The sequence below is a fragment of the Archocentrus centrarchus genome, chromosome 4 (assembly GCF_007364275.1).
Source record: "Archocentrus centrarchus isolate MPI-CPG fArcCen1 chromosome 4, fArcCen1, whole genome shotgun sequence".
NCBI lineage: Eukaryota > Metazoa > Chordata > Actinopteri > Cichliformes > Cichlidae > Archocentrus > Archocentrus centrarchus.
Genome location: NC_044349.1, coordinates 27,870,224 through 27,896,783, shown reverse-complemented (window position 1 = coordinate 27,896,783; position 26,560 = coordinate 27,870,224). Strand labels below are relative to the sequence as shown.

The 26,560-nt window shown below is 43.0% G+C and overlaps 1 protein-coding gene across 2 annotated transcripts; it reads right to left on the bottom strand.

The window, feature by feature from the left end:
• Positions 1-235: 235 nt before the first annotated feature.
• Positions 236-26,560, bottom strand: plpp3 (phospholipid phosphatase 3). Of its 2 annotated transcripts, none has more exons than XM_030726724.1 (7): positions 26,052-26,190; positions 13,400-13,557; positions 10,381-10,473; positions 9,643-9,830; positions 9,469-9,526; positions 5,725-5,901; positions 236-624 (listed from the first exon to the last, which is right to left on the bottom strand). In XM_030726724.1, the coding sequence occupies exons 1-7, from the start codon at positions 26,188-26,190 to the stop codon at positions 496-498; spliced, it is 942 nt and encodes a 313-aa protein (XP_030582584.1). In that variant the 3' UTR covers positions 236-495. The 2 variants fall into 2 exon arrangements, with proteins under 2 accessions (XP_030582584.1, XP_030582585.1); XM_030726725.1 differs by lacking the exon at positions 13,400-13,557 and adding an exon at positions 13,952-14,106 and having other exon boundaries at positions 486-624; positions 26,052-26,560.

Sequence of the window (26,560 nt, the reverse complement as noted above, 5' to 3'; positions counted from 1 at the left end):
AAGCTGCTAATTATTGCAGTAATGTCCTTCCCTTAGGTAAGGAAGTTGTTTTCCTTTGCTGTTCCAAGGCCACAGAGAGTTCAGGGAGGAAGCATCACTGGAAATCCCTCTCTCCCTAGGCAGGGGGGGTTTGTCTTTTTTTTTTCCCACCCTTAGCTCTGCCTGTCAAGTTCTCATCTTTTGAATTAATTTTGTCTTTCAGCTTCCAATTCTTTTTTTGTTTTGTTTTTTTTTGTTTGTGCTAAAAAGGATGGGCTCAAATGCTGATTAGTAGTTATAGTAAATAATAAGTCTGGATAGTGAGAGTGGACTCTGCAGTGCAAATCTCAAATCTGACACCCTAGTCCACAAAGTGCCTCTGGCTGGGGCACTGCAAAAGGGAGGAGGATGCCATTCAACAAGCAGCTATCGTCTCTTGTCGCTACATTCTACTGTTCGATGGGAGGTGAGCAGCGCTGCGATTGGCTCCTCTGTCACAAGAAGATGTGGGCTCTCTCACACCATGTTGTGGTGGTTGTTCCTCTCAATGATGTCAGATGAAGAGAGCAGCTCCTTCTTAATTGGAGAGGGCGGGGGTGTGGCCGGCTTCACCCTTGGCTTGAACAGGTCTGACACATAGAACACCTGGCGGACACAAAGGGAAATCAAGATGAGGAAAGAGAACTGAATAAAGCCTGGACTGACTGGAAGAAAAATAAAGCTAACCAGTTCAGCTTTAATGCAAATAGAGTGAGGGAAGTTTAATTTACATATAGCATGTTACGGCTAGCTCGTGTGATTTGCCTATGCTGTGGTCTGAGGCATTTGAAGCATGTTTTGAACTGTGATCCCAAGGCAAAGATACCAAATTATATAATAATATAAATATTTTAAATATAAATATCTATTCTGATCGCAAATGATTGCTCAGGACTTAATGTGACTCAACTCAACTGAGGGTGAGAAAAAATACAGTTCTGTGACAAAAATAAAGTCAAGCACTAAAAACCGCAGTTCTTTGAATGGCCACTTGAGGCTCGTTTGTTATGCTGTTGGTTTCTTGCGCGTTTTCAGTGCCTTCAAAGTCTGTGCTCCATTTTTGGGGTGCTGAAATTCTAGTATTTAGTCTGTATGTAACTTAAAACAAATGAGCAGGTATCTGCGTCTGTGCAATTAACCCGTACAACTTATGGATGCACCTTAACACTCCACCCTCTCATCCAAATGTTCTGTTGACAAAAAAAACAAAACTGGGGTTCTCAAACCAGTGGGTGATTTTGCAATGATTACATAGACTTGTTGCTCTAAACAAGAATATTACATGCACAAACATGTGGGGAGTTCTTGAGAAGACAGTCTTCCCCCATTTATTGGATGAGGAATGTCCTTTTTGGTTAAGAAGCACCCACTCATGTCACGGTGAGAAATCTACTTATGATGAGGAACTCCCTGTCACCTTCCTCCACTACATTTTGTTCAATCCCAGACTGGCAACACTGAGTAATCTGGCTCAAGGAAGTGATCTTAGTATTGCTCACCCTAGTATATGAGTTCTTTAAAAACGAATCTCCTGTGAATTTATGCCAAGTGTGAATTCCCCTTTCACATCACTACATAAGGCCAGTTGGCCTGGCACCGATGAGGAATAAAGGAAGAGGAAAAAAAATTCTCTTCACAAGATCAGAGTGACATCATATGTCAAACAGGAAAATGGGGCAGGAGCAGACAGGAAGTGGGGCTGTGGAAACTACAGCCCACTGTATCAGTAGATTACCGTTTCCACTTGCAAGGACCAGGGGTCACTCATGAGCAACACTGGCTTCAGCTATGGACTAATACACACAAATACATGCAAATACACACACGTAATTGGCAGGCACAGCAGCTTTTCCTTCCATGATGCCAGTCCTGGGCAAGTGGAGGACCTGTGCCATGGAAGCGAGAGGGGAAGGGGGGGCGTGGGGGGTGGTGGGGGGCTCCCATTCAATACTAAACTATGTGAAAGAGAACCTACTGTGAACCAGCTCTACCAGGAAATCAAAATGAACATTTCCCTTTGGGGTTTCACGTGGGAAAAAAAATGGTGCTGTCATATGGAAAATGTCTTAAGGGACAAACAGTGGCCAGTTCAATGATCATCTTTGTTTTCTGTAAAAACAGCTGACATCCAGTCACTGATCTATTTATAAAACAAAGAGCGTCTCATTCTGAGCACAAAGACACTCTCCTCTATTACAGCTTGATACTTACTAACTATGAAGTTATTTACTAATGACCTTTAGCTGAAGGGTGATGTGCAGAATGAAAACTCCACAACAGACAGCTGCTTTCATGCATTTTAAATGCCTCTTTGTGTACATAACAGTTGTGTCTTATATGACACATTATATATGATATGACTCATACAGTGGAAATGGGTATGCAGCCATATCTCTGAGTCATGCAAGCAATGGGGAACTTTCCATACATGATTGGTATCAGGATTCTCACACCCATTTACATCAGGTCTTGTTGCTGCATCGCTGAAGCTTCAACCTAACCCCCACGAACTGCCCTTTTGGCAGGCTTATCATGACCTCACCACTTCCTTTGCGTGATATACGCTAATGCACTCATGCAAAGCCTCCAACTCCATTGTGTTGTGTAGTGCAAACACAGCAGTTTGGTGTTGTAATGCAGCTACACTAGAAAAAAAGTTTGCGATTGTGCCTTTAATGGCATATCTTTACCCACTGTTGAAACCTGAGTCACATAGGAAGTCAGCGTACTGAAGTCACAGGAAGCATCAGTGTCTAAAAAAACCCATCACTCACAGGAACCTGACATGTATATATATATATATATATATATATATATATATATATATATATATATATATATATATATATATATATATATATATATATATATATATATATATAAAAATGTGACAGTATTTAAACAATGTATTTAAAAACCAACTGTAACTGTACTATATTATATTCGAAGCATAAGCACATAAATGCCAGAGTAGGTCAGAGGAAGTAGCTGCAAATAGTTCTCCATATTTCTAAGAATGCTATCAATTAATGCTATCTTCCCACTTTGCAAATGCGTGTCTAACTATACATGTCCCTGAATAGACAAAAAAATAACTGTACTGGTTATCTGGTGGCATGCTGCATAGAATTCCTCATTTACATTTAGGCTGCATCTCTGGACTGATGATAAATGCTTTCCTGCTCCTGTTTCTTCACGAGTTCACGGACCACACAAATACTGCTTCGGTATTCGAGAGCCTCAGTTCGTGCAGCATGTTCACGCGTCCCATGTTTTTAATGCGTGACCTGAGATCAACTCACAAATGACAGTGAACTTAGAGCAACAAAGAAACGCTGCCCCTTCTTTCTCCCTCACAGCTGGCTCTTGTTGGATTCAGTCCCCTTGACCTTTATTACAACACATGTTGAAAAGTAGGTTACTGTGTCTTATAGTAAGTGTCAACTGAAACAGAAAGACCACTTCCTCTTCTGGTTCCCCCAGTTTGGTGAATGATAGCCCAGCAAACACAGTCTCAAAAATATTTGAATCACAACAATCATTTACCTGCATATTCTTATAAACTATGAGTGTACTTGAGTCAGAGACAGCCCATCATTAACTGTGAGAATAGACAAAGGGGCTTAAAGCAGTAATTTACTTACAACAAAGCCTGGAGCAAAGTTTACAAAGCTGCAGAATAACACATCACTACATATGAATGTGCCCATACACATTTGCATCGTTCATTTACTGGCAATCGGTGGGGGTGCACAGTGATCAAAGAATTAGTGGCAATAAAATTATAGCACAACACACCCCTTTGCAGTGAGTCAGGTAAATGTATTTGGAAAGCAAGATGCTGTTCCACAATATAACTCATCCCATGATATTACAAACAACTGTGCAAATCGCACACTTGAGACAAGGGGGCAAATCCACTTTTTTTTTCCCTTCTATTCTTGAAATCAGACTTTTGTTTGGCAAAAACACACATACAAAGGTTCAGACTGAATTACTGGGCCACATGCCTCGAGACTCCTAAAATGCTTTATAACATATGTAGATCAAACTGGTGGGAAAAAAAATGCTCCGACAAATTTTCAAAGACTGCAGTCGTGCTTCTTTTCCTCATTTCACACTTGCAAAAACAATGACTAAAATTGTGTAGTTGTTAACTTAAGATCTAAAGCTGTTCACATGTTCTGCATCTGAGAGCCACATGGGCTTTACATCTTCTCTGTCCTGCCTGCACTCATCTCCTGTCAGGTTCTTTCTGCTCCACTGCTCACTGAGTGGCTGAAAGAGCTGAGCTAAAGTACTCACAGATGTGTGTTTCTACTAAAACCTGGCAAGTCAGAAGAGGCGTCAGGGATTGTAAAACTAGCCTCACTGCCTTAATCGGCAGGGGTTTGGCTGTGTGTGCATGTGTGTGTGTACATTTGTATATGTGGTGTGTAAGTATGTGGACATGAATAATGTGTCTGTATGTGTGGATTAAACTGTCTCTCTTCATGCAAAAGCAGAAAGGTTGTGGAATCGTTTAGTTGGATTAAACCCGGTCTCATCCCAAGCCAAGATGTAGACCTCCCTTCACTCCTCCTGCCAGAGTTGCCCATTCAGAGGTCAAGCTCATACAATGAACATATTTCTAAACACATAACATAATTTCTTTACTTGTCAAGGCTGATGTCGTCTCAAGGCGGCTCCCAGCTGGAGGAGCACTGGTTTTTGCCAGACCATTACAGTTATTGTTTCTTGCTGCTTTATGCTCATGAATTCTAACCCAGGTATTGAAGGACTCTGCCATTCTGTGTGTGTGTGTGTGTGTGTGTGTGTGTGTGTGTGTGTGTGTGTGTGTGTGTGTGTGTGTGTGTGTGTGTGAGTGTGTGTGTGTGTGCATTTTAGCTCTGCCAAGGTCTGCCTAGGCGCCACTACTAAGGTCTTGCTGAATTTTATGAATCTAATTCTTTCCACTTTAATGATTTGGATCCTGTCTAAAGGTGTGTGTGTGTGTGTGTGTGTGTGTGTGCGTGCGTGCGTGCGTGTGTGTGTGTGTGCACGTAGGTCCATACTTTTGCCACAGGCAGCAGAGTTTAGCTGGGGCCTGCTGTGCTGATAGAACCAGAGCCACCAAATAAAAAACCCAAATAATTAACAGCCTCATTCCTGTTTCAAAGGCTAATCCTCTCCCTCTCTCTCTCTCTCTCCTACCCTCTCTCTTTCTTTTTACACCCCCGTTTTTTCTTCTTGCCCCAAATTCAATTTTCCTTGGCTCCATCTAGCTTAGTGTAATGATGAGGGTTATGAAAATCATCTGGCAACTGCTGTGACAATATGTCACTAAAGTAGCAAGAAAGGCTCCAGAGTATGGAATCACACCAACAGGCAAAGATTCACTCCAGCACGCACACTCACGAACACACTTCTTAACTAGGGCCTGGCTCCAAGCAATGTGTTCTTCATTAAAGGGAATCAGATTCTCCTCACTTCACTGCCTGCTCCCTTTCTCCTTTTCACCAAAAGCAGAGAGGAGAAAAAGTGAAAGAAGGAGGATATGTTGAGGCAAATTTTATTTGAAGTCCGCTTCGGCTGTTGTATCCACAGTGGTCAGTTAAGGAAAAGGTTTAAATTTCAAACAGTCTGCCTGGTTCTAATTATGCTATATTTCTCAAATTTCTTAAATCATTTGCATGTATTTTATATTACTGTCTTGTGTGCACTCACTATGCAGTAGGCCACCAGGGCTCCCTGCACAAATCCTGCCAGGACATCGGTCGGGTGGTGCTTGTGGTCGGAGACGCGTGATAGGCCAGTGTAGAAGGCCATCATCAACAGAGTGAACTGGAGCAATGGGCGGAGGAGACGAGCGCCACGCCATGTAAACCTGGACTGGATGTAGAACTGGAAACAAGGAGGGGAGAAGAGAAGAGCAAATTTGAATATGCACAACAGTGTAAATGCTCTGACATAAAGTCTCTTCAACAAGCACAAGAAGTTCTGTGTATATGATGTAAAACAAATAACCTACATTCTCAGTAATGACCTGAACCCTCACACACACCTGGCTGGTAGTTTTCGTGAAAGACACTAAATGCTGCGTTCCTAACCCTGCACCTGTGGTTGGTGTGTGTGTGTGTGTGTGTGTGTGTGTGTGTGTTATTACTGTCCGAGAGGTCTAGACTGAATCAAAGTAGGCAGGCACTTGCCTGATCCGCGGCGAAACGCATACTGTCTTTCACAACACACACTTGACTGCCTGAGACATGTCTGATTCATGTTTCAACATCCCAGCTGTAAAAACATTAAAACCACAGAAAGCCACTGGAATACACACACACACACACACACACACACACACACACACACACACACACACACACACACACACACACACAGAGTGTATACATGTATACATGCTCTGCGATGCATGTTTCAGCACTTTGTTGTGAATTCTACCCTCTTATAGAGCACATGTCTTGTAGATGGATGCACCCTATCACACTCTGCCAAAAGCCCATTTTCTGGGTCATGATATAGAGAGGGGAGAACCAAAACAGGAAAAATTAAATCCAAGGCCACTGTCAGTCCCCGCACAAGAGCAGAGTCATCCATAGCCTTGCTCCTTTTCTATCAACTTAACAGCCACAGTGGTGAGGTCAGTCCAGGTTCCTCAGACATCCTGTGTTTCTTCACCACTCATGCCCTTAACTTCCTGTCTCTCACAACCAGAGACAGAGGGCCTGGGAGGGCAAGTCAGCCAAGGTCTACCCAGCCTAAATCTCTATAGTTGTGTCATATAATCAGACAGGCAAACAATACCTACTACAGAGAGCCACAGTGCCTCCCTGCAACCCCCATCCACTATGAGCCCTAGTAGGTGTGGACATAAAGCTCCCTCACATTTCCTCTACGATCCCCTATCATTGTTCTTATCCTTACGATAGCTAAGGAAGTGATCCCTCCCATCCCTTCTGGTCTTTTTCTTCTCGCTGGTAGGGATGTTTAGACTTCAGGCTTCTTATACAATGGTTCTCAGGTACTGACCTAGAACTACTGATAAGAGCTTTTGTATGACACACTGCACCTATGAATGAAACCTAAAAAAAATCTTTGCACAGCCTGTGAACCTTTTAGGTTTAAGAAGGCTTTAATGGAGGATGTGGGTATGATAATGAACACTTGAACTTAGTCAAAACAAAAGATACTGCAACCTACCAGGAAGAGTGACTATATCTAATTCAAAGACAGTGAGTAAACCCAAATAACCCAGTCCAAGCCTGAATCAGCACAACACAATAAGTCACACAAAAGGAATTGCGAGGGTTACGGACTGCCTAAAATAAAATTCAGTGTCTCTTCTTTAAATCCAACATGGCCTCTGCCTTTTTAACCCGAGTCTTCTTCCCAGAATTTGTCCTGAATAGTAAGGTTTGAGGAAAACAACAATGAAACACAACAAAAGGAACCCTAACAAATTCTCATGACAGAGTTAGACAAAAGCGACACTAAGTCTGGTGGTTTCTAAAAGAATCCAGTGAGATCTTCACCCCTTGTCCCTCTTGTAGTGATTCAGAGTCAATGTCAAATGAAAAAAAAAAAAATGTGAACAAACACAACAAAGTGAGAAAGAATGAGAGAGCGAGGTCTCGTTTTACAGGCCTGTCTCATTCTCTTCTTTTCTTTTGGTTCACACCATACTGTGAAACATTAACATAGATGTGGTTAGAGCTACTTCGATCTTAAACACAAATATTGACTTTTATTTAACCACCGACATGCATCCTGCCTCAGTGAGAATTCTATTTGCGTGAATAATTTGTGCAAATACTTGCTTTTCTGATTCTGAGAATATGCAGATGCTGAGTGTACATCAGACTAAACAAAGGATGGCTCTATGAGACACACAAATGCACGCACATGGTTGTTCTCTTTGGCTGCGGGGTAGCTGAACGGCATGCCATGTGGTCTGTGCCAGTTATGTGTGTGCTGTCTCTGAAGCCTACGATGCTGTTAAGACACAGCTCAAACCACATTAGTCACAGATGCAGCACTAAGGCATGCTTGGCAGGAAATTAAGTTTCAAAAATTCTAAATCACAAAATGCCAAGCGGATGAACCGGGGTTGTGTGAAGGAGGACTAGGTGGCAGCCACATTGTGGAAATGACACTTTCACAGTGGTGAGAAATGAGAGCAAAAACGTTCAAGAAAAGAAATGCGTATGCTGCTGGAGGACAGTTGTGGCTTTGATGTGGAGAAACGCAGCCTTGATAACCTATTTTTGCTAGAACTGCTGTGTAAAAGAATTTACATATGAAGTGGCTCCAGCTTCATAATTTGTCAGACAAACAATTAACTGCACAGTACCCAACTAAATCATAGCATCAACTTTAAAACTTACAAAACTGCATCTTCATATTCCGTTTTATTTTAGATTTTGGCTGTTAGTGGAATCTAGTCTCGTGCACTTGCTCAGGATGTATGACAAATGAACGAACGCATATTTAAGCAGACTTAAATATGTCACGCGACTGGTTTCCAGCACAAACAAAAAAATGCAGCAGTTTCCTCTTACCACTGCACGGGCCTCCCCCGTAGGCTTTGTTTCAGGCCAGTTCCGTATTCAAGAACATCAACTACAAACTGTTCTGCCTCTTCTCCACTCCACTCGTTTTTGGAGAGGCCAATGCTGGCACTCCCGAGTTTACCACAGCTGGAACACTGGTCTCTGAGTAGTGTGTCACTCTGTGGTCTGGATGCAAAACATCTCCATTCCCTTCCTACTTTTTCCCCCTGCCTTTTATTCAGTTCTTTTTCCTTGGTCTGACCAGAGTGCAGCTGTAAGTTCACCCAGAGGCTGGGAAATACCCACAATAACCTCTCACTGGGCTGCAATACACTATAATACACCAGAAATTCAAGTGTCAGTTCACTGTGAGAACCAAGACCACCTTGTAGCCCGCCATCCAAACTCAAAACACCGACTCTATTCTCTTATCTCTCAAGCACACAAAGTGAGACTAAAACTTCTGGTGTGTCAACAAAGGAAGAAGCTAGTGATCGTGTATGTGTGTGTAATTACACAATTTGAGGCATGAAATACCTCTGGGGTGCTAAGCCCTGGGGTGCTAACCCCAACAGGTGGACTGAGAGAAAGAGAGAGAGAGAGGTGGAGAGGAAGGAGAGGACAGGAAGTGTACACACAGCTGCTCTGAAGAAAACAGGTGGAATGCATCCATCCATCTCTCCAAGGAGTCAAACAGAGTATTAAACTGAGAGGAGATGAAGGAGAGGAGGTGGAGCAGAGGATAAGAACAATGTTTTGCTCTTTCTTCAAGCAGTAAATCCCCTAATTCAGAGCCCAGCCTTGTTTCTGTGACTCCATCTATGTGTAACCCATTGTTTCTCTTATTGTCAGCATATGTGTCCCTGCATGAATGTTAGACTAAGAGACCATAATGATTACTTACAGACAGGTAGAGCATGGCAAATATCGAAAAAGAGGCATGTCCTGAGAAGAAGGATTTCCTGTGGAGAAAAAAAACAGCATCTTTGGTTTGTTTTTCCATCTAACACTGAAAGAGTACTTTAATAAACACAGGATCCTGTGTTTATGGCACGTATGCATTGTTGTTTACACAAACCTGGCCTCCTGTACTTCGCTGTCTTCCCCAGTGCAGGTATAGTTGGTGATGTATCCCAATGAACAGTTAATGGTGGAGAAATCTGGTTTACACACATCCAGGAAGTGGGGTCTCATCCGACCTACTGACACCTTGGCAATGTCTGTGAATGACTGGCTGACGGCGCAGCCAAAGAGAAACATGCCTATCTGCAAGATGACACACAGCAGTGATTAGATCAACAACAAATGACTACAACTGCTTGTTAGATAAACTCCTTTCCTGTTGCTATGGTCTTTCCATGCTTGCACAGCACAAGCACGTAAAATAATAATAGTGGCAGATTATTTGTGCTCATGGGTTTTTAACAGTAGTGGACAACAGCAGGATTGAACTTTCTATTCTAAGACCAGTGATTATGTGGCTGATGTGAAAGTTGTGTTGCTAACATGTTTTTTTAACACCTGTGACTAATTAAGTCTTCTGAGCATCTCATTGCACTCAATACTGCCTCTTACTTCCTCAGCAGACTGGTCCTAAGACACCTCTGACTGTTTTTTGTGTGTTTCTAGACTAAATCCTAATATTCTAGCTAAAGTGGGAGTCATTCCGATGTTCCAGGTTTCTGTTCTCCCAAGTTTACACACAAAGAGCTGGCTTGCCCTACCATGTTAAGTTTGACAATTCAAGGGAGATGTTTAAAAAAAAAAATGGTTGTGTGTATAATAATTAGAACATGATGATGTCTGCAGAGCTGACCTGCTTGTAGAGAGCTGCAACGTAGGGATTCCCAACAAATGACTTGGTTCCTTCGTGCAGCTGGTGAATCCTGTAGCATTCTCCAATCACAATCTAAAAGGAACATTTTTTTTTTTTCAGATAGAAAACACAACACTGATTACAAGCAAGTCTTTTTTGATGATGCTGTCGAATCAAACCGTGTTACATTAGTTTTAGATGCATAAAACCATGCAATAAAACGCTAACTTTTGTGTTTGTATCATGCAGGAAATCTAATTCAATTCCAGGCAGAGGTCACAGAGGGATTGTGAAGGATGTCACAGACAGGAGACACAGGAATAACAGAATGACTGAGTAACACATAAACAAACATACAAAAATGAGCATGGCCTGCCTTTCCCTCAGGCAGTTTGAATATGATATGAATGTGGGCAAAGGTAATGCTCTGCTCAGTGATATAATGCGGCCTTCCATGCGAGATGTAAAGAATAGCAAAGAAATGGAATGTCAGTGGAAGAGGAAGAGAAGATAAGTATTTATATAATTTTCTTAACAGCTTTAGTCCAGTGACCTAACCCTGACTCCTGGAGTATTCTAACTAGGATGTGTTAAGTAGAGTTCGGGCCCCATGGAAAAACCTCATCTACTCTGCGCCAAGTCAACCCTCGAGGCACAAAGTTGTCAGTCAAATCTGCACCACCTGCGTTCCCGGACTGATGGACCGGCAGCTCGCGCTTTCCTTCCTCTTTCCACACAAGGCTTCATTCTTCTGCCTAATTTCCTCATTTCTGAAATAAAAATATTTACCTGCACATCTCTGTGCCACTACACACTGTGAATGTGACCAGCAGTATGTGCACAGACGAATGTGCACGCATTTATACTTTTGAGTTTTTCCACACAGCGTATCCTCACATTAATAGCGGGTTTTCTGTTTACATGTACTCTGTGTGTGTTCTGTTAATCTTGACAAACACACCTATCCTGCCCATCAGGCATTCAGCTGCGGGCTCACAGCCAGAAGAAGCAAACATGGTGGTGTGATGCTTGTTTGTCTGTGCTATTGTCATTGAATTACTCAGATCAGAGCTGAAGATTAGAACCACAGGAGACTGATACATGCCACAAATGTTTATTTTGGTTGCCAGCATTCAAACCTCTTCTCCTGTCTCTAACCCCTCAGAGAGCACGATAGGTGTCTGATGGGTTTATTTAGATCATCATTATGTCTGCACTCGTCTCGTTATTGCTAACTCATAACTTCTAACTGTGGAAACACAGTCTGCCAGACATGGATATATCTCACCAGCAGGGCTATTGGGATTTTCCTTTCAGCAGAGATAAACAAGAGAGCCAAGTGGAATCTGCTACCAGTACATGTATATACGTGCATGTATGTGTATGCATGTGCCTGTGCCAGTGTGGTATACAGCGCGTGTGTGTTATAGGATTGGTGTCAGAATGGCAGTAGACGCCACTAATGGAATACAGCTGTGTGAGACACACCAGCTTTGCCCATATGTGAACATGTGAGGGAGCTAAATAACACAAGCACATGGTCCTGGATCCAATAAGCAAGAAGAGCTGAGCTGGTCCAGTGTGAATGTGTGTATGTGTGTGCTCAATAAGCTGATGCCATAGAGGCAGCGGTGAAACGATGTCTCAGTCTGGGAACTTATGAGGGGCTGTGCCACATAAGAGTCTGGGGGCTGTAAAGGTCATTTAACCTGACCACGTGGCACTAATTGTCTTGCACCCCACCACAAGTCATTATAGCATGTTTCCACTAAACCTGACCCCCTCTAATCCGCTGGCACAACACTGGAGCTATTCCCCTTTTCTGGAGCATGGTTCCAGTCGTGGGAATGAAGATTACGTTGTTGCTAACTGGTGAGGCGCCCCAGGCTACCAGTGTGGCACCGTGGGCTCGGGAGAGACGGCACTCACATATTCACCCGCAGCAATGCGCAGGGCGCAGAGGGCATGAAGTCAGACATGAGAATAGAGTAGGAGGTCATAAAATCTCTTTGGTCTTTGGCATGCATGCGCCAACACACATATACACCAACATACACTTCCTAATGTAGCTTGGGGGGGCCTCTCACTCCCACTGACTCACTTAACAAAGTAATAAAAAGCAGGCCATTACAAATGGCTCGGAAAAAGCTGCTGAAGAATAAAGTATGATGAAGAAAGAATGGAGGGGGGAGACATAAAAGGCACGTTTAAAGAAAAAAAACCAGGAGTATTTTAGAAAACACTGCATGATAAAAAAACAAACTTTTGATAAAGGGTCTATGTTGGGTTCTGGACTACTTGGTAGAGCTGGGTGATTAATCAAATTTTATCTTCACTTCCAATTTTGGCTTCCAACAATTATGAAAACAAGATAAGCAAGAAAAAATGATTACTGTACTTCCAGTTTCTTAATGATGCTCCCGTTTTGTCTTGTGTTTTAAATCGAGCGCACCTCTATAACACCTCCTTAAAAGCACTGACTCACTCCCCACCAAGTTCAGGAAAAAAAAAAAGTTCAATAATTTCAGATTTAAAAAAAAAAAATTATGTCGGTGATGCTTTGTTGTAATATCAATTTTGCTCCATGGGGCAGAAACCACGATCTGCGGGATTATGAATACCGCTTATTTGTGAAAATACTGAAGCAGCGCGGAACTTCAGGTCTTCTCTTATAGGCAGCGCTTGTGACAAGGCCGAGGAGCAGTTGGATGACATATGCGTAATTGTCACTGCACACGACCTGATTTGTCTTTATTTTCATTTAATTCTTTTAGTTCAGTTGATTTATATTTATCGATAAAGAAACTCTACTGTATTACAAGACCTTTTGTTTTTAGAACTTCATTAAAATTATGATGTTTCCAAAGCCAGTGAGAAATTATGTTAAATAATTTAGACCTTGACATTAAACAAAATAACCATAAAGGTGATTTTTGTCATAATCGAGTAACCCTACTGTGAGGTATCTAAGAGTCTGAGCACAAGAAGTAAACCAAGGGAGGTGTAAAGATCGACTTACGGAGAAGATGACAATAAGAATGCCAACACCACAAAGTACAGCATCACTAATGGTGTCTCCCTCTTTTCGCGGGTAGCGGATGGACTCGTCCGAACAGTAAAACCCGCGCTGGTACGGCTGTATGGTGCTAGTCTCAATGATCAGGAAAGGCAGGCTAGCTACAAAAAGACAAAGATAGAAGGACAGGGAGAGGGAGAGAAGAAAGAAATAATAAAAGCACCAGGTCAGTTACACGGACACAAACAGGAGAGAACGGCGGGAGCACAAGGAGCATGCTGGCACCGGGGCGGGGGGGTGGGACATGGGATAAGCAGAAGTGGTTGGGGCTTAAGGAAGTCATGTTTGGACGGCTTGGAGCAAAGGAGTGACAGTTTTCCAAAATCAGATGCACCTGTGGCTTAAGAGGAACATTATATTAATGTATCTAAACTTTACTAGAGCTTGTGTAGCCGTGTCACTCCTTCACAGCCACCTTCATGAACCTCGAGCCCTCGCTATTTCTGCCTCCAGCGTTTCCCATCGCCAAGCACTCTTTGCGTCGGGTGGACTTACGGACACCGCAGGCAGTGTCAAGCCAACAGAAATGAGGACTGAGGAAGGTACGGTGCTTCTCTTGTAGGGATAGTACAGGCTGGAGTCACTGCAGTAAAAACCCCTCTGGTAAGGACGAATAGAGGTACGATGGAGTACCAGGGTTGGCAGCATAGCTACACACACACATAGACAAACACATAGATATATGTATGAACCTATGCACATACATGTGTTGGCTGACAGTCACACCTAATGAACCGAATCATACTGTGATATGATTCATAGATCCACTTACCTGTAAGCTGAAGAGAAAATATCATTAAAAAGCACATTAACAGACAAAAACCTTCACAGGTGTGTGTGTGCGCTTGTGCCCACAGTAAACAGTCTGTTTACTCAGCAAACCCTCTCCTGCTGTTCTAGTTGACAGCGTGACACCAGGCCTCTGAGAACTGAGCTTTAGCCTTCAGTTTCACTCACTTCTGACAGTGCAAACATACACTGACACTCAAAGCTATTGGTCCATTATTTAAAAGAGAAATAAACCAATCAGCAAGGGGACAGTGTCAATAAAGTGCGATTAGTGTTAGAAATCACTAGTGTCAAAAGACCCATTTTTGAGACATGCACCGCTTTTCTGTCTTGGCGTCATCCCTCTTGTGCTATTCCTTTAACTTTCCCAATTCCAAGTGTTCTCCATGACAGTCTAAATAACCTCACCACCAATAACAAACTGTTAAACGCAGGGCCATAATTAGCCGTTGGTGAAATTCATTTTGATGTTTGTTTTCCCAACCAGTCTCACACACACACACACACACGGACCGATACACTCCTGACAACGGGAAAAGAAAAACACATTTCCCAATCAAAGCAATACAAATACAGGCGTGTAAACTCTGGCTGGGACTTTCAAATTCTTCCTTGAGGGATTTAAAAATGTGTGAATACCAAGAAAAACAAAAGAGAGCCCACCCAACTCTGGAACATTTTTCACATGAGAGCATGTTTGGCGTGTGTGCGTGCGTACGTACGGCCGTAGTTGCTCATAAATAAAGAGAGCTCAAGACAAGAAGGCGTCTTGAAGACCCACATGCAGACACACCAACATATACATTCAATGTCTGACTGCTCAGAAAGTATTCCGCGTGTGGTTCATGCGGTTGGCTCGTGTCACGGTTTCTTTTGGCATTTTGGTTAAAGAGCCAGGTCTACTCATGACTGTTCCAAATACTGCTGAGAGCCACGGCTGTCTTCTCACTGCTGATGGGTAATGAAGATTACAATACTAACCACTTAAATGAACTTCTCACAAACCTCAAAACACACTTGTCTTATGCATGCTTCTGAGAAAAGCACTCTCAGCTCTCAGATTCTCATAATGAAACTGAAAGGAGACAGTGTTGTCTCAGGTGCTCACCAGATCAATGAATATATGTTTAAACCATGTCCAAGGTAATATGACTACAGTCAAGAAAAAAAAAAGATTTTCTGGATTTTATGTTGTTTTGCTTAGTCTGAAGCCAAATCTTGCTGCTAGAGATTAAAGCATTTTTATATTGTTTGGATTGATATTAGTGTGAATTAAGTACTTTTCCTCACCATCTCTCTTTCCACTGGTCAACATAGGTCAGCAAATTGAATGGTCACTGAGGCAGACACCTGCACAAACAGCGCTGAGAATTTTTCAGGGTGCTGGTGGGCCCACACATGGCTAGCCCAGGCTTTGGTGGTTTCTGAGAACCATGTTGCGCACACAACGGGCAGAGGGAGCTGTGGGTAAGTACAGAATTACCGGGGCAGGGCAGGGCAGGGCAGGGCAGGAGAGTTTACACAACTTACAGTGAGTACGATGGGATTCCAGTGTGTTTCTGTTCACACAAGACTTTCAGCATAATGTGCCTGGGAACCTGGCTACAGATACCTTAAACAAAGTGAAAACCCTCCATACACAAACTTGGGTATGTTGAGTAAACAGTCAGCTGGGAAAATAAGACATTTCCAAAAATCTGTTTCTGCTTTCCCTCACAGGATTCCCTGCTTTTCCTTGGTTTTTGCTTTTTCTCCCCCTTCTTTCCCGTCTTTCTCGCTTGCCTGCTTGTGGAGGGGGGATTCACATGCTAATGAGCAGGCATGAAAGAAGGTCATGGGCTTAACAGAGACACACAGACAAAAACACACAAGCTAACCAGTGCTTGAAGGCTAAACCGATGGGAGAATACCATGGGAAACTTGGGAGTTGACCAGCTGAATGACTGAAAAAGTAAAGCGAGATTGAGCAATTGAACATCTTGGCACTACCTATTGAGAAGTCATGAAAGCCTCTCTGTCTGCCCGCTGCCCTGCCTTAAGATGCCAGGCTGTTTTGTGCTGCCCACCCACCCCTCCAGGCCGTCGCCCTTAAAGCACCCTGTATGTTGGCATTCTCCTCATGCCACCGTTATTCCATGAAACTCTCAGCACAAATCAAAACACACACCAGTGTTAACCCTGTGTCACATCTGAACCTCATCTGCAAACAGTGGTGTGAAGATATATGACCTCTTTTTTCCCCAGACAAAATAAAGAGCAAGTGACCTTCAGGAGACCTGCTGACCCAGAGAGAGAGGAAGAGCGGCGGAGGAGTGTCAGAGGAGGGAAAAATCAAGACAGAAGGGAGGAAACAGAGAGAAGTGGGATGGGCTATTGGCAAAGGCTTGTGGTGCATCACTGAATTAAAAAACAACTACTTCACAAGTTCTGTCAATAGGTCTGTTGTTTTCGATGATGCAGTAATACTTGAATTCAACTGTTGACACAGAGGAAACATTAATTTGAAGAAGATGTGTGTGTGTGTGTGTGTGCTTTTAGAGCCAATGAGCCTTATGCACTATTAAGCCAATGAGCTGTTTTTAAGCAGCACACACGGGTGCATAAAGAATAATTGGGGATTAAAATTCCCCTACGTAGAGAGCAAGAGAAGGGGAGGGCAGGCCCGAAGGTATGGAGACTTGAGCAGGAGGGGAAAAAAAATGCACACACAGACATGACCAAAGTGGGTGGCTTAGTGAGTTTGGGAACAGTTCTATTTGTCTTATCAGATCCTGTCATGCACTTTTCTCTGCAGAGAACCGCTGCAGACCACTGAAGACTACTTACCACAAGTCAGAGAGAAAGAGAGGGGGAGAGAGAGAGGAATTTCTTTGGCTGGTTGAATCTGTGTTTATATGCAGAGGTCATAGCAGGGCTTGTGTGTGATGGTGTGTGTGTGTGTGTGTGTGTGTGTGTGTGTGTGTGTGTGTGAGTGAGAGAGAGAGAGTGGCCTTATTTTCCATTCGTAAATCCACTCACGTGTTCACGCTCAGCTGCCTGCTAGAAATGACGCCACAAAAATATGTCCACATGTGTTTAGATGGTGTGCTTGCACTCTAAATTTATATATGTAGTTTTCTATGCATGTGGTTGAGTTTGTGTGTGTGTGTGTGTGTGTGTGTGTGCATTTGTTTATGCAAGAGAGATTATCCAGCTGGCGTCCGTTTGATTGGCTTTAGAGCTAAATTTGGTGTAGTGAGTGAATCCTTCGATTAGCAGGGCTAAGTCTGATTGTTTTTTTTTCCTAGACACAGAAAAAATAAAATGTGTTTCTTTTATCAAACTGTTAGACAGTTAGAATGTAGGATTTAATGCTTTTAAACAGTGCAAAGTTCATTGATACCGCAAGGCAAGGATCAGGAATTTGCTATCACTTTCTTTCACCTTAAGCCCAGCTGTGCTTGGCACAACAGGAAACAATTGTGATTCCTATGGCAGCTAAAGCTCTACAGTGCTTAAAAGGTTAATTCCCTTTGACACTGCACTAATATCCCCGTAGAATAACACCTGCGTGTATGCTGAGTCTACGGTGGCAAGGTTCCCGCTCTCCGGTTCTCGTGACTTTCTCACCGTTCTGCGTCTCTATTGACATTTTAATAGGTTTTCATGGCTCTCAGAAGCAAAATTAGAATGATATCGTTATTATAGTGAGCGAGGTTGATTGTCAGCAGTGAGTGTGAGAGGTGAATGGGAGGCGGAGCAGGGCAGAGGATAAGGTATTGTAGTCTGCACTAATGGAGGATTTCCTCCTCCTGTCTCTCAAAATGCAATATGTGACCCGTTCTGAGAAAGAGTGGGAACAAGGACAATTCAGAGGAAGGTTAGAAGAGGGTTGGGTCTATGGTGGGTTTTGACTCTATAGACTGAACAGTCAATCAATCAAACTCTGTTGTCTCTTTTTCTCTGATTTTTCTGGCCTCTCTTTCAGCAGATCAGACAGCAGCTCAGCTCGCAGCAGGGCTTCTATAGCTGAAATCTGCATGTAGCACAAGTTATTGCACCATGCCAAGTGCAAAAAGCTATGTCTAAATGTTTGGCGTTATGAGAGAATTATTAACGTGTTAAAACTTGTTCTTTTCTGTTACATGAAGTAAAACTTTTTAAAAACTGTAAATATGATCTCTGCATGTGTGTTGATATGACAAAGCAACATGTTTACTGGATACAGCAACATTAGTTACTCTTCTATTTTGTTAGTCTATTGTAGAGAATCTTGATATACTTTTATAATTCGAATTTACACGTGCTCAACATAATCTGCATTTTTAAAAGGGAATTCTAAAGTGACCTACACTGCTAAAGAGAAATATGGAGAGATAATATATTTCGTTTATTGGACATGTGTGTGGTTTTGTGTGTGCAGAGATGAAGCGACTGAGAGGGCGTATCTTTCCTTAAGAGCGTCCTTTAGTCCAGTATTGTGGATGAATGAATGCTCTCATCCAGCTGCAAGTGACATTGCAATTACAGAGTGTGTATGTGCGCTCTAAAGAGGAATTGTGTGTGTCAGTAGTGAGAGTGTGTACATTTAATAAGAACAACAGAGGACACACATTCATTAGCATTTGCGAGATTTTAAAAACGGCCTGTCAAGCAGATGCTTTGGATGTTATGAAATCTCTCACACATCAAACAGCATACAGTCAGGCAAGCCCACCCAGTTTATCTTAAGGTCACTACAGCCACGAGCAAGAGTATGTGAGGCCTTACACATGTTTGGGAATAGAGTGCATTGGCGCATGACAGACCCTGAACGAGCAAAGGGTCAAAGGTGAGGGATGTGGCATAACTTGAGGATTATACTAGTATACAGGATCCAAATGTCACTGTGGCACTACATATTGTATCTTTGAAAGCGTGTGGCTGTGTGTGTGGCTATGTGGGTGAGAAAGTGGATCATTGCGGTTCCGATGGCAACTTCAGCCAACTTCTTTCTCAAACAAGTTTAAGCTGTCAGCCACAAAGGGCTTTAAAAATGTCCTCGCAATCCGAATAAACAAACTGGGCCTCCACATAAACCACCCGGGCTTTTACCATACGCATAATCACTGTTTAGGAAACATACATTTATAAACACCTGCATGAACATGCACGCTGATACAGATGTTTGGCTCGAGATATTAGATCATTGTTTCCACAGGTTGCTGATGTGTCTCACACATGTACAAAGCTCACAGTTACACAATCACAGACGCACACATAGATACACAGGAGTGGCTGAGGTCAGCAGAGTGGTGTACAGACTGAATCCCTGTCCCTCCCCCTGTGTGAATGCTGTAGCAACCGGGGGGCCGCTGGCTGAAGCATGTGCTTACTCAGAGAGATTTTATTCACAGGAATAAATGCCTTTTTACACACGGGCATCTGTTGGGACACACTCTAGGGGACTTTTACCAGTAGGCACCTGTGTGGACAGCCTCTGAATGCTGCTGGCGGCCCTGCGCTGCTGCTGGCTTGTAAGTGCATCGTAAGATTTGTTGAACTCAAAACTCTTTAAAAGGAAATTCACCTTTGGTCCACATCAGCAACCTAAGCAAGATGATATTTAAAATTTGTTTTAAAGCAATGAGTTTAAACTTACTGAGATATTTTTATAGCTTGGCTGCACTGTCAGTGTAAAAGACAAATGCACAGCTGCTTCAATGAAGGGAAACATGAGCAGTGCCAAGAGGCCAGATCACGTTATCTGGCTGGTTGGTTAGATGGCTGGCTGGGCGTTTCTCAACGATTGCCATAATGGCATTATTACCCCCTGGGACAAAAGCCTGGATGTGGAGAAGAGGGCTATGGACTCTCTGAAACCTGACACTTCTATTTGGATAATGCTCTTCTAACCTTCACTCACGACTTTCCTCCCCTTCCAACTCACCTCTGCACATACCACAGGCCATTTTTAATTGAATATGCAAGGTGTTAAATTGGCACTGCAGTGCAAATGTTAAGCATGATGTTTTCTCGTGTTATATGGAGCCTCTTCAGCCAGGGGTCTTCTCTGTATGTAAACAGGATAGGGCTCAGTGGCTGCAGCTTAGATAAGGCCTGTGCCATTAAAGATGCTGAGCTGATTACTACACAGCACTGAGCAGATAAGCACTACAGCCCACAATCCAGTCAACAATACAGCTAGAAGCAGCAACAACCATAAACCACTGATAGATAATAAAGTGGCCTTGAGTACCCAGCAAGAACAGCCTTACACCCTCTCATCTCTCCCTCATTCACTTACTACCCCTCCCTTCTATTTCATCCTCCTTCTGTCTGCCATTGGTCTGTTGGTCCCTGTTAACGAAACAAAGAGTGCTGAGATGCATCAAAAGGGGTATTGTTCTCTGTGAAACAGAGAAATCCCCCCGACCCCCAAAGCCCCCATCCCTGGATGCGCACAGCATGTGCACAGACAGCTACAGAAGATTGTATATGCAGTAAGAGAAAGTGACAGACAGAGGGGCCTGTGTAACAGCAGGAAGCAGGCCCAAGCAAGGACAGTGTGTGTGTGTGTGTGTGTGTGTGTGTGTGTGTGTGTGGGGGGGGGGGGGGGGGGGGGCGATTTAATGAGACCCATAACTTCAGATCATCTGCTGCTTGTGCTCTAATTTACATTAAAGGGCTAGTGGCATTGTGGGTGATTCCATGTTAACTATTAGAAGTAGAAATAGCCTAGAAAGACAGTTCCTTAAATCAAGAAAGTACACCAACTGTGGAGAAAGCAGAATGCCTAAGAGTTAAGATTTTCATGAGTGCAGTGGACAATCAAATGTTTGTGAATAAGTTTGTTGCCCACACACAGAATTCCATGAAATATACATTTACATTTCTTGGTGAAAACTCAAACATAAGTTTAAACACGTGCAAGAATGACTGCTAACAAAAGCTTATTGTAAGGTCCTGCCCAGTAATCCAAAATGACTTGAATAAGCAGTTTGAAAGTGTTTATATGAGAGGGATATAATCATAGATGAGACATAAGAATGAGAGACATTACTACACTATTGTTGTCAAAGAGTAAACTACAAGCTGGTGTCTTTGTTTTATTGTGCAATCTGTTTGCCAGGATGGAGACAGTAAAAAAAAACAGAGTTAAAGGAGATGAATGTGTCTGGCGTGTCTAACAGTGTGAACAGCTACAGGCAAATTGGTCAACTTTATGCCTTCAGCTTGCCCACGGGAGCCACATGGGACATAGGCACATAAATTGAGCCACACATGCTACCCACACAGTGCACACAGAATGGTTCACCCTTTGGGCTTATACAGTCCATTTAATGACAGCGCCGGGTGCGCTCTCTCTCACTCCTGAACCCCATAGGACACACACCCACACACCTCTAATCATAGCCCTGCAAAGGCACAAACCCCAGGGGTTTGGTGTTTAACTCTTGCACCAGCAGAAACCGGCTGCATGTCACAATGACAGTCGGAAAATGCTGCAGACACATCTGGCATTGATATCACCGGTACACTCCTGGTACACTCTTCTCAAAAGTGTACCAGGATTTATTCTAGGAGTGGTAGTGTTCCTATGGCTGCTGTTATCAGGGACATCTACTGATCTTTGTCTCACTGCATAACGCAATAATGCTTTTCTGCCAGGAGACACTTGCTACCTTCTTAAGAGCCATAACCTCAGCTTGTCCTGCAGACACAACATAAACACTTAAACACATTTAGATATAATAAAGGCAAACATATAGTTACGTAATGAAACACACAAACTGACTGCAGCCAAAACTGAATCCTGAGTGTCGCACATTTTTCTGTGCATGTCTATTAACTGTCTTCCATGTGTGAGGGCAGCAAATTTCATACAGACAGCATTCATCATATGAGTCTATTTTCTATCTGACCTTTGACCTAAAGTCTTAAACAGGAGAACAGACTCAGAAACATCAAGAGTGGGGCTGGGAAAAGAAGAAAGAGAAAAACTGATTATAGAGGCTTGACACAGTCAAGTTAATGTAAAACAAATATATTGGAATAACTTATTCCCACTAAACCCCAGACCAATATTTTTCTGAGAACTTGTTCGTGGCTCCTGCCTCTGCAGAGACTTGTGCACAGTCTCTGAGAATATTTACCCTTGGATAAAGCTCAGCATCTGTGGATTGGAGCCTATGTTTCCACTTCTGTGTGATGGCCTTCCACATGCTGCTATAGATTTCTAGTAGACACCTGCTGTTTAACCTATAAATCTCTATATTCTTCTAATATTATTTTGTACATTTTAAGTCTTTCCCTTCTCTTTACTCTGAGGCAATTATGAAGAGGGAGGACTGGCTCCAGTGGAGAAGGAACAGGGGGAAGAAGTGGAGATAGAAGTGGAAATGGACTCGGAGGCAAAAAAAAAGACAGGATTTCATTTCACAACCACACCTACCTCCGACCAACACTACCTTTCCGTTTCCCACCCTTTCCTGAGCTCCACTATATACACACACACTCTACATGCCCCCTGGTTCACTTACTCCCAAAATTGCGCCAGATGTCCCGTCAAGAGTCTTTGGCCACAGCACTACAGCCAGATGAAGAATTTGAGAAATTCTGCATAATATTTGTAGAGCGGCTCAGGATTGAAGTGGCTGAGGCCTGGAGAGGTAGAGGTTAAACCTCACTAGCTTTAATGAGAGGCTTGTGTGACTGACTGCTGTAATGTTATAGCAGGTGATGGGAAGGCAGGCATTGGATACAGAAGGGTTAACGCTCCAGGGCCAGTTACAAAGCTGATTCCTCGAGGCCAAAACACTCTTCTTGGCTACCTGTCCTGCTGTTTGCAGAAACGAACATCACTATACACCTGATTGTATCACAGCTCCAAAGTTAGCAAGAAACACAAAATGCTTAAATTGTTCTGTATTTCTGTGTCTCACTGATGAAGCAACAATGACTAGACATACCATGAAGAGCCTTTAAAAGCAGCCGATATAACTGAGAGCCAGTGAAGCCAGTCCCAGACAATCCATGTTTATGTTCTGCAAAAAGACCCCTGCATCTCAAACCAGTGCTAAACACAAAATGTATAATCCCCTTTGCATTGTGTAAAACTTAATCATGGTTTAAGTGAGGCTACTTTTGGACGCATGGTTTCCAGAGACCTCAAGTGTGTGTCTCTTCGCAAAGTGTTCTCACAATAAACATCTTTTTCAAATTGGCAATAGAAGACTATCGGGCAGTGTGTCGCCAAAAAGGAAAACGAAATTCTGCGGTCAAGTTTGTGTATTTATAGTGAGTGTATACTGTTTGTGTGCGTGCTCCTTATAGTATTGCTAAATCAACTCTGCTGCTCTGTAAGAGTGGAACCTAAGCCAGAGTGAAATCAGCAGATGATGGCTGCGCTCAGCTGCCAAATTTGTATGCCGGAATTCTGGTCTTGGTAGCTGAGTGCTGGAGAGTGCGAGTAAGCTTTTCATTGCCCTTCTGATCCTGCTGGGCTTGTGCAGGATCAGCTTTCTTTAGCAAAACCAACTGAGATGGATTCTTCATTAAACTTGTAAACATGCTGGCTTTTGTCCTTGTGTGTGATTACAGATGGCCTCAGATGTGTTTTATGCAAACATTCATTAGCTGCGCCTGAGGGTGTGTGACAGTTGGACATATTAACAACCTGGAGGAACACGTAACTGCACAGACTCTGTGTGCAGAGCCCAGCTGACAGAATAGGAACCAATTAAAGGTAATGAGATATGTATGTATTACCTAGTTTTAGAAGTGTACACTATTATTTTCTTTTTTTTAGTAAACACACACAGAACAGAGGCCATCAGGATCAAGTATTCCACTGAGCCCTCTACAACACACCCGCATTCCTCCTTCTTCATTCAGGATGCCCTGATAACCCTCCCTCTCTAATGATCTCTTCTCCCTCTCTTTTAACCCCCTTCCCAGTCACCCCTCGCACCAAGCCCACAACTCCCCCCACCACTAAAGTGGGCCAACCAATCATCAGTGAGCAGCCAGATTGTGTTTAGCATGACAAAGGACAATCTTTGCAACCATTTGTTACTGTGTTCTTATATGCATTGTGTGAGTTTACAGGCATACGTGTGTGTATGTGGGTGCGTGTGTGTCCTAACACGGCAATGGAGAATTGTCTGTAGAACTTTAACCAATAAAGGAAATTGGTTTGTGCAGGAAATTCAGTCCATATGTGATCAAAGCTCATCTACAATTTATATGAGTGCAGATGAAACAGTGTATCTCTATCTGAGGTTCTTTAATAAGAAAACCAGGATAAACCCACTGGAAAACTTTGTCAGGCAGCTCTGCTTCTACGTCACAGCGCTTATGAGAATGTGGAGTTAATGTGCACAATTTGTAACATCCTGGGTGATCCAATCCAGCTCCTGTGTGGCAGTGTTGCATACTTCATCGCTATTTTACTAGTTTCTTTATATTGCACTGTTGGTGTGGCTCCCACCTGCTCCTCTAAAGCCCGGTCAGCCACGGGTCCCACTTTTCAATCCCTCTCTCAGATTGGAGAGGCATTCCCCTACCAGAACACATGCTTAAGCAATTATTCCACGCATTCCCCTGGACAGAGAGAGAGAGAGAGAGAGAGAGAGAGAGAGAGAAAGAGAGCTAGAAAGAAAGAAAGTAATTTGAAGTGAAGAGACCAGGGGCAGCTGGCCAGGGATTGGCAAGATTCTGGGAGAGAATGTGTAGAAGTTAAGCAGAACTCCCATAATCCTTTTCCAAAAAGAGAAAGGGGAGATGGGGGGAATGAAAATAGTGAGAAAAGAAAGGGGGGGCCACTGGAGCTCAAAACTAAAAGGACTGGGCTACAGTGACAACAGCCAAAAACAAACCAGCTATCAAAGCAACACATACACACACACACACACACACACACACACACACACACACACACACACACACACACACACACAGAGCACACACAGAGCACATTGAATCTGTATGGGATGCTCACTGAATAACTAGTTAGAAGTAACACACAATAGGTTGCCTGTGGAATGAGAGGGAATGCAAGCTGATGTCACATCAGTTTCAGTGAATGTGTCATTAGCTATTAATCGATAACTTAATTACACTTTGATTTTTTACCGCAGTCACCTTGCAGCACAGTGTACGGCCAGCTTTACCTGGACTGATAACCGTGTTCATTTGATTTAGGGTCGGATGAACACGGTTATCAGGGCATAGATTGGGGGAGGTGGTGGTGGTGGGTGTTCACTGGCTATTTTTAAGGGCAGGTTAGAACACTTGAAAATATTTATGCCCCAGGCATGTTGTCAGGCAGCACTGGGATCAACTGGTCAGTTCCAGTGACGCTCCATGGACTTTGAAATGACCAACATATTATGGGATGACAGCACATTAAATCTTAGTGTCTCCGATGAGAGAAACTAGTCACCTGTCTTAACAACACCAAAATCATATGTTTTCTCTTGGCTTCAGTTTACCATCTGATTTATTATGTAATTCTTGTAACAGTATAAACTCGTGAAACGCTGTTTGATGAATGTCTCGTTCAGCGCTTCCACTGCCCGGGGTGTTGTGTTGGAACTGGATAAGAGGATGTTGCAGCTTACGTTGTTTTGCGGTTACTGATAACGGGCAATACTTTTAAAATGATAATGCTCTTATTGGCAAACATGAGAAAAGGCGGGCACTGTTTATCTACTGTAAAGAGAAGTTTTGTTGTGAGTGCAACGTGCAGAAGTTTCTGACTTTACTTTTTTGCAGCTGATGTGAGATAAACTATTTAAACCGTGACAGAGAGGAAAGCATCGTGTAAACACATCTGTGAACTTACCAAGTAGAAGGCAGAAGATATCTAGCGCTATTAGCAGCTTCTTCTTACTGTTGTCAACACCATTGTTGGTATTTAACGTAGAGGTTCCTCCGTTCCTTGTCTCTTGGGCCATTGCTTTCTCATACATGTAATTTTGCATTTGAGGACTCCCCGTTTCAGCTCAAAATCCCACACCACACGGTCGGTGAAGAAACTGTCAGACTCTCGAGTCCTTAGAAGAAATGTCATGCAAAGCAACGGGAAGCGAACTTCCCAACTCGCAGTTCTCTCGGAGTTTCTGACCTGCTTATGACTCGCTCTCTCGTATTTCACTTTTGCAAAATAATTAAAAATAGATAAGTAGTAGGTTCAATGGTGAACGGACCCGCGCAACGAACTTAATTTAAAAAAAAAAAAGAAAAAAACTTGTCTGCGCTCGAAATGAATGGAAAGCCCTCTCCCCTTTATCTGTCTTGTTTCAAAGACTTGGAGTGAGACTTGTGTTGCGCATCGACAGCCGCTCTCGTTAT

What these genes read in the sequence shown, in the direction of transcription:
- plpp3 (XM_030726724.1), bottom strand. Translation starts at nt 26,190, where the DNA reads ATGCAAAATTACATGTATGAGAAAGCAATGGCCCAAGAGACAAGGAAC. An exon ending in TTGCAGCTCTCTACAAGCAG is followed by an intron (nt 9,831 to 10,380) that starts GTCAGCTCTGCA and finishes GTCATCTTGCAG; the next exon opens with ATAGGCATGTTTCTCTTTGG. An exon ending in TTGCCATGCTCTACCTGTCT is followed by an intron (nt 5,902 to 9,468) that starts GTAAGTAATCAT and finishes CCTTGTTTCCAG; the next exon opens with TTCTACATCCAGTCCAGGTT.